Source organism: Dipodomys spectabilis, unplaced genomic scaffold, assembly GCF_019054845.1.
Source record: "Dipodomys spectabilis isolate Male_0828 unplaced genomic scaffold, ASM1905484v1 ptg000108l, whole genome shotgun sequence".
NCBI classification, from domain to species: domain Eukaryota; kingdom Metazoa; phylum Chordata; class Mammalia; order Rodentia; family Heteromyidae; genus Dipodomys; species Dipodomys spectabilis.
This window is the reverse complement of record NW_024870785.1, coordinates 2,984,828-2,993,478: the sequence shown is the minus strand read 5'-3', so window position 1 is coordinate 2,993,478 and position 8,651 is coordinate 2,984,828. Positions and strand designations below refer to the sequence as shown.

The following is an 8,651-nucleotide window of genomic DNA, read 5'->3' as shown; positions in this document are numbered from 1 at the left end:
TATACATATATATACATACAAACATATATATACACACACACTAGCTTAAGTGAAGGTTATATGTCCTAGTATAGTGAGCAGCATTTCAGGAATCCATCTTTTTTTGACTTTTAAGATTCACTAGAATCATTGATCAAATTGTTGTTTTCTCTTTTTTAATTTGATGTGTGTGTGTGTATGGTTCTGGGGTTTGAACTCAGGGCCTTGCGTTTGGTTGGCGGATGCTTTACCACTTGAACTATCCTCTAGTCCTTTTTGCTCTAGTTATTGTTTGAATAAGGTCTCAGGATGATGTCCTGGTGTCCAGGACTGTGAGTCTCCTATTGATGTTTCCTGTCGTTGTTGAAGACGGCATCTTGTGGCCTTTTCCCCAGGGACGGCATTGAGCCACAGCCCTCTAGTCTCTACTTCCAAAATAGCTAGAATTGCAGAGGTGGGCCACTGTGAACCACTCTAACTTGGTTTAACATCTTCATAATTTGAAAATCTTTCAGGTTCGGTTGCCGTCGGACTCAATTTAGCTTATTCATATAGGCACAGAAACTTAGCCACAGTTTTTTATCGAGCAAGCTTCATGTTGGGAAAGTGACCAAGGAGTAAAAAGTGGTCAGGTTGGCAAACCTCCAGGGAAGGAGCTGAGGAAACCCTCTTTTCTCCATCAGTGCTACCATCTCCCGTCTGTAAGTCTTGGGTCCCACGCGCCTCCGATTGCCCGAGGGTCCGGCTGAGGATCAGTGAGGTAACACGCCCTCGGTCTCCAGGGTGAGCGATGGACAGAGGGAACATCTCAGCCTCCACAAGATGCTCCTGCTCAGGACTTTGGGCAGTATGTTGACCAGGATATCTGGATTTATAAAACTTAAGTGGAAGACTAGGTATCCCAGCAGTCTTGTGAAAAATAGAGTGGTAAAAAAGAGAGTACGAAAAATCCTGAGAAGAGAAAGACAAGAAACTGTTAGTGGTTAAGACCAGAACTCTAAGCCATCACTGACTGCAGTTGGTTCCTTCTTGGTATCTCAGTATCTCCCACTAAAGGTCGTCTTCCTTTCCTAGCCTTTTCTTTCACAGCATGGTTTAATTTTTGGTAGCATTTACCACTATGTGAAACCCAGAGTCCTGTACATGCTAGGCAAAAATTGAACCGTATCCTCAGCCATCGTTGTTTTTTCCAACAGGTCTCACTATGTAGCTCAGGTTGGCCTCTAACTTCTGACCCTCCTGTTTCAGCCCCGATAGTTACTGGATTACAGGCATGTGCCACCATGCCGGGTTATTTTTGTTTTAAATGTAATTTTTGTCTTGGTAGATTGTTTTTCAAAGCCATTGCATCAAATTGTACCTCATTAGCAGGGTAGTTCTGTGTACCCACATTCTTCTCCAACACTTGATAGCATCAGAGAAGTTTGCCAGTCAAATGGGAATGACAAATCTCATCTGAGCTGTTTGCATGTCCCCTAGGCTCAGTGTTACTGAACACCTGTTTATAGCTTTGTTGGTCTTCTGTGCTTTCTTTTGCTAATTTATCTACTACAGATTTAGGGTTTTCATTTTATTCAATTCTATAAAGTAACCTTTGGGGAAATTGAAACTGAATTGAATCTGGTAATCTTTTGGAGACCATATAAGTATTTTTTAAATCTATGTTCATGGTATTTCTCTTATTTCATCCATGTTATCTTTAATATTTCCTATTGTTTATAAACTCTGAAAATCTTGATTTTTAAAAATTAACTTTTCTTATTTAAAATGTTTTGCATGCAGTCCCCATACCACAATAAACAATAATAATAATAACAGCAACAACAACAAAAACAAAACAATTTCAACAAGTACATTTTCCCTACCCAACAAATACTGGCTCCTTCTGCCTCAGGGTAGATGCTCTTCCTACCCCCACTTACCCCACAGAAACCACCCCTCCCCCAGCTCTCTCCAATGTCCCTCTCTATGGTTGACCCTTGTGACAGGAGCCATTCTAGCACAACATCCTGGTCAGAATTGGAATCAGAGCTCTTGACAAATCTCCTCCTCCTCCTAAACCTGAAACCAGATCCACTTTGGATGAGAAGGTTCTGGGATGAGAAGGTTCTGGGAGTCTGTTCTCAGGGGAGATCCCAGGGACAGCCTAGCTTTCATCTTGAACTTTCCCTACAAAAGAGATGGCGTTTTCATCAGGTCCCTGGGAACGATGCCGCTCATCAGGCAGGGGCTGCTTAGCTAGGGCAGTCCTTCCAGAGGAGCAGAGTTCTGGGGAGTTGTGCTGGTTGCTGCAGAAATGTGGGATACACAGCACCTCACTTACATGGTATAAAAGGGTATCTCCTTGAGATAAATCTCCAGACAATTGGAGCTGACCTTTAAGCACCCATAATTTTAACCATTTTGATGGAACTCTTTCTAAACCTATTCCAGACCACTTTGAATTTTTTTGACTTTGTTTTTATGTCTTCTCAAACAGATCATAGGGAATGTAATTTGACCTTTTTTTTTCTTGAAAATGTGGGAGCCTCGTGAATACCAATTTCACTTTGCCATTGCACCGTTCCCTTGAGAGTAATATCCATGCAGGTGTTCAAATCTTTGAGTTCTTACTTGGCTAACAAGTATTTTTTTTCTAGCAGTTGTCATGTGCTGGACATGATTAGGTCCCTCCTTTCGCAGTTGTCTCTTCCTGTCTGCTCTAGGGTGCTGCTGGGCTTCCAGCTGGGACTTCCTTCCTCATTTCTAGTCTGTCCATGCTATGGAAAAATGCATACTTGAAGCTATTTCTAATTGTTAAAGGGAGAAACAGTATTTCACCTTCTCTCATGTGATCAGATCCCGTTTCTCATTATTTGAGGGTTTTGGTTTCTAATTCTGGAAAGCTGAGATTAATAATATACTTTAGACAAGGACATCATAACTCTAGAACTGAGATACATGGTGACTCTAGTTTGCTGACGTAAGTATGTATGTGTGTGTGTTTGTATGTGTGAGTGCATGCGTGCATCTCTGTGTGTGTGTGTGCATCTGTGTGTGTGCGCGTGCTTGTGCACGCCTCCAAGGCTCTCCTCATCTATATGTGGCTTCTCTGTCAGGATGGCCAGGGTAGAGTTCTAGTTTCCCAGGAAGTTACCTTGAAGATATTTTGCGTACCTTTTACCGAACAATGTTGACCTTTTAAGAATAGAATTATACTACAAGAAAAAGAAAGGGCATTGATAAATAAGTGATTTGTGGAAGTTGTTATCATTGACAAATGATATTCAGCAAGTCATTAGCAAAATGCAACATTTACGTAACATCACACACATTCTTTTCATATGTACAGCACACGTAATTTCAAAGATCAGTTTTAACATATCATTGCTATTACGATGATTATTCTACTAGAGAACTGGGGTTGGAACTCTGTGCTCTGTACTTGCCAGACCAGCTCTCCACCATTGGAACCACACTTTTAGTGCTTTATGTTTTCCGTTACGTTTCAGATAAGGTCTGGGACAGTGACATCTCCAGAGCAGCTTGGATCACAGTTACTGCCACTACACCTAGCTTATTTATTGAGAGTGGGATCTCACTAACTTTTTGCCTAGATTAGGGCTAGTCTGATCTGTACCTCACCTCTAGCTGGAATTAGAGCTATGGCCCACTGTGACTGGCATGCTTGTTGGCTCTTTTTGATGGGGTCTTACTATGTAGTTCAAAGCTGGCCTCCCAAGTCTGTACCACCATGCTGGAACCTAGTCGTACTGAAACTATCGTTTTGTACAAAATCATGTAGCCAGTAAGAGGCTATAATATTTCTAGGCCAGGCCTGGATACTGGATCTTTTGCCTTTACCTTCTTGCTCTCTAGGCTATGAGAACCACACAAACATATCCTGAGACAAGTTTTAAAAGCTACAAAAATGTAAAAGTAAGAAGTCTTGATTTTTGTGACACCACTCTCCCAAATTATTTTCAGTTATTTCATTGTCTTTTTATCTTACGTATGTGATCAAAAGGAAGAAAAGCTGGGTCCAGGTGGCTTACAGTTGTAATCCTAGTTATTTAGGAGGCTGAGATCTGAGGATTGAGGTTCAAAGTCAGCTGAGGAACATAAATCTAAGACTCATCTGCAATTAACAGCAAAAAGCCAGGACTAGAGGTGTGGTTCAAGAGTGCCATCCGTCAATGAAAAAAACAAATGGAAGAAAAAGCATCATGTAGCTGGTAGAGCAGGCTAAGCCTGATTTTGCAAAACTGGGTCCAGTTAAATTTAGGAGTCTGTTGGCTTGAATGTGCCAGAATGACTTGTGCAGAATGTGGTCACCACGGCTATGTTCTCACAGATACTCAGACATCTGGGTAGTCTCTGGATACGGGACAGTAACTTATGTTTTAAAGAGATGAGTTCTTTTTCCTGAGGTCATTGAGACTCTCTTAGCTATATAAGATTTCTGGTGACTTCAAGCCAGTGTAACTCATAAAATTAGCACGTAGAAGTCTGTCTGTTGAACCAGTGTGCCTGATGCCACATGACAGCAAGCAAGCTAGAAGGACAGGTCCCTGCATGGGGAAGTTCTGCATCTTTCAGAGCTTTGCATGAAAGCTACTAACTTCATGAGGCTGACTATGGAGAGACGCAGAAGTTGTACCATGAAGAAGCAATGGCTTTCTATGTTTTAGTAGCTCATGGGCTAACTGAAATTAAATGGTGACAGGTATCTGGTGCTCTGTGAAAAGTTTGGGACCGTGTTGGGATGAATAGAAAAGAGTACTGTGGTTGGAGGAGAAGGAAGAGGGGTGGTGTACGCACCATGCATCCACCTCTTTCTGCAGCATATATTCAATGAATCATCCTCTCTACTTACATTTGCAACACAAGTCTTATAGGAGGTGTCTGGGGTGACTTTTATTTGCATAGGTGGAAGAACAGGAATCATATTGTTTCTTAGCATCTTTTTTTATCCTGTTGTTTAGAGTTAGATTCCTTGGAACTAAGGCTGGCAACTCTTGGAACATGCACATAGGAAGATTGGGTATGTACCTACTGCTATGTAGCTTTTAAAACTTCTTGGAAAGGCTGAGAAGGGCTGAAGAGAAAATGAAGTGCTCACCTTGTGATTTTGGCTATCTTGAGTGTTTCTCACAGAGTCCATGCTTAAGACTTTTGATCTGTGAGGAAAAGAGCCAAGAAAGAGATTGAACAAAGCATTCAAGCACTCATAATACGGGAGTGCTATTTACAAACAGTTCAATATTGTAGTCACTATAGCTGGTTTAATTTACATTAATGAAACTAAAACTTCAGCTCCTCTGTGACACTAGCCATCTTTCCAAAGTGCTCAGTTGTCACCTGTGGCTCCCTTTTGGATAGCACAGAATGTTCTGTTAGGCAGCGCTCTTCTAGTATCATAGTGTGACTGTCAGGCCCACCCTAGTGATAGACTTGAAGGGAAACATTCTTTAGGAGCAAGGACCTCCATGCTTAGGATTCCAGCTGCTAGACTGCTGTCCTTATAGGACATCCCAGAGGACCTGTCTGGTTTTGGCCTTTTGTTCTTGATCTGAACATCCTCAAATATTTAATAAACAGAAATACTTTTTGACTGAGTTAGTATTTCACTTTCAAAGAGGGTGAAAAATAGGGGTAAGTTTTTCCATTTTGGACTGATAGCATTTATATTTTTGACAAACAGGAATTTGGCCGGGGGCAGATTTTCCTTTATGACTTGTAATTTTTGATGTTCCTCATTAAATGCATTGTATGGTTCTGGTTTCGTAATGTATTAGCTGTAGTGTGTTTAGAGGGGAGTTACAGGCCTATCCCGTAGGTGTCTGTGAAGTGAGGATGGTATTAATTTTAAGGTCTTTCTTTGAAATATAAGAGAATATTCCCCTTACCGAAATCCTTGCCCACTAACACTTTTAAAAATACATGTTTCATGATATCAGCCCAAATAACAGTGTGATGAGATTATGAAGGGAGATAGGTTTCTGTGGCCTTTAAGACTGGAGTTTTAAAGTTGGTGTGGTCTAGCAGGGCTAAAGCAGGTGACAGAGGAGGGAAAGAGTGCTGGGCCCACTCAGTTCCAGAGAGGAACTGGGCTGGTGCATGTGCTCCGACTCAGGCTGAGATGGGGTTACCACTAAACCAGGCTGCTCCTCTGCCAACGCTCACACTTCTCTCTCAAGGAATTGGGTCTCTAGTTCTTCTTCTATTCTTCTCAAAGTTTCTTGGTACTTCTTCAAAGACAAAGGAAGTTAGTTATGACTTAGATATTTCATGATTTTCCTAAGCATGCAACGACTACTTATTACTCACCAGTGTGAGTGTTTGGTATTCCCACCATCACGCCCTCCTTCAAGAGACCCCAACCGCCACCTCCACCGTTCCTGATTTCTCACTGCACCTCAGCACTGGCTAGCTTCTCCAGGGTCAGTAAGGTGAGAAATAGCAGAAGTACTGGTCATTCATCTAAGGATGCCAGGACATTAGAGTGACATTGGGTGTGTGTGGGGGGGGTGATGGGACTGATGACCTTGAAATCTCTGCACTGCCATGTTGAAGAGTTAAAATGCTTCTAGCTAGCCCTCCTTGAGCAGCCTGGTTCCCGTTCAACGTGTACCTTAACAAGCTCCCGCTGTCCCCGGCCTGGGCAGCTGTCCATACCTTTATGCAGAGGGCTTGGTCTTCACAGAGCTGAGCCACAAGCGCATAGTCTTGCATTACCTGGAAACCAACACTGGCCTTACATTTCTCTCAGTACATTGCTCCCGAACAGGAGTATAAGCTATGTCATAGAACCAGTGTGGTTTTCTAATTGTTCTAAATGTTATTCGGTTGTACATCTGAATTCATCTCATTTTCCCCAGATAAACCCTATTTTACAGCTCAACTAGAAATTGCTGGAGGCAGTTGGAAGAGGGACAGATATTAACATACTGGTTTACAGGGAACAAGTTAAGGTGAAGGCAATCTGAGGATTGTATATCCACATTCCTTTTCTTACCCCATCCTAGCCTCATAATGTTCCTGAGTCAGGAATATACATCAGTCATTTGAGGAATGTACTGGAACTGGCTTAGGGTCATGTTTCCCTTTCTTGGGGAGACTTATCAGTGAAGTCAGTCGGTGTTACCTTGGCCAGCTCCTTCTCTTGGTCTGTGCAGGAAGTTTCCAGTTGCTGCAGCTTCATCTGCAGAAAGGAAGGGGGTGGTGAGTGTAGAGGTACAGGCCGCAGGGTTGGCGGGCTCCCTTGAAGCCTGTCTCACAGTTTCAGGTGTTGGTGGGGAGTGAAGCCTCCCAGTGCTCCCTACAGGTGCTTGAAGAATGTTTACACAGAGCGTCTGTCTGCTGCTACCTGTCCCCGAGCGAGCTTCAGCATTTTTTGCTTCCTTCTCTTACTAAGCTACTTCCATTGGAAATTACTCTAATATTGGAAAACTTTACTCTTTTATGAAGTCAGTTTGACTGGACAGTTTTTGCGCACTCTCTCCCTATCTCTGTATTCTTTGGTTCAAGACCAGGACTTGAACTTGGTATTTCATGTTTTCTCTCATTGGCTAGTGCTCTACTAACTGAGCTGTACCTCCAACCCCTTGCTCACTTTTGTTTTGTTTTGTCAGTCATGGGGCTTGAACTCTGGGCCTGGGCGCTGTCCCTCAGCTCTTCAGCTCAAGGCTAGCGCTCTACCACTTGAGCCATAGTGCCACTTCCTTGCTCACTCTTTTATACCTTCTGTATTCCTCTTTCGCTCTTTTCTTTCCTTCAATATTTGCTGAAAGACTATTCTGTATTACTGCTTCTGTATCCAAGGCAGTTGTGGGAAATGGGACTGACAGGCCTTTTCCCTATACAGATGATATTTTGTTGAGAGATTCAGCAAAAGAGCATGATAATGTTGTGCTCCATATTTGACACCAGGCAAATAAAAATGTGATATTTGAATTGGAATCAAGGTTATCAACATCACTCAAACGGAGATTCAGAAGGGACATGGTCCATGGGGGTTTACTGCCAGGAAGCAGTGCACAGGAAGAAGAAGAGGGTGGCAGGAAGAAGAAAAGGAGGGAAAGGCCATCTGAGACTAGATTATGTATAGTCTTATAGCTTCTAGAAGGGATTTGAATCTTCATTCTCACTCCACTAAGAAAGGAAGAGTGGGTTTAAAGTATGAACATACAATCTTATTTGTGGGGCTTGAATTCAGGGCTTGAGCACTGTTCCTGAGCTTTTTTTTGCTCAAGGCTAGATCTCTACCACTTGGGCCACAGCTCCATTTTTGTCTTTTTGGTTATTAATTGGAGATAAGAGTCTATCTTGTGGATGTTTCTGACCAGGTTGGCCTCAGATCTCAGCCATCTGAGTAGCTAGGGTGACAGGTGTGAGCCTGGACTCTGTTGAGAGCCTGGAATCTGCTCCTGTATTTAATGTGTACATTTCCTCAGAGGCTTCACGCACACAGAACACATGGGTTTTAAAAGTTAGATTAGGACAAATACTGTGGTTCTGGAGAAAAGGTCAAGACTGTACAATTAATTGATATGAATAATTTTAAAAGAAAGAATGTTATTTGCTTTCTGAATACAAAAAATCTTAGTTCTTGTTTTTGACCAGATGAATTATGGTTCTTACATCTGGAATATCATTAAGAGAAATGCTGAACATTGTCATATGATTAGGAA

General features: G+C 42.2%; 1 protein-coding gene across 1 annotated transcript in view; it reads right to left on the bottom strand.

The window, feature by feature from the left end:
* Positions 1–731: 731 nt before the first annotated feature.
* The window catches only part of Tmco5a (transmembrane and coiled-coil domains 5A), a 43,779-nt gene continuing 35,859 nt past the window's right edge, over positions 732–8,651 (bottom strand). The window contains exons 8-13 of the mRNA XM_042687579.1: positions 7,106–7,162; positions 6,637–6,696; positions 6,145–6,209; positions 5,081–5,138; positions 3,136–3,176; positions 732–930 (exon numbers count right to left, since the gene is read on the bottom strand). Coding sequence (XP_042543513.1) covers positions 732–930; positions 3,136–3,176; positions 5,081–5,138; positions 6,145–6,209; positions 6,637–6,696; positions 7,106–7,162 — 480 coding nt within the window. The remainder of the gene's footprint in view (positions 931–3,135; positions 3,177–5,080; positions 5,139–6,144; positions 6,210–6,636; positions 6,697–7,105; positions 7,163–8,651) is intronic.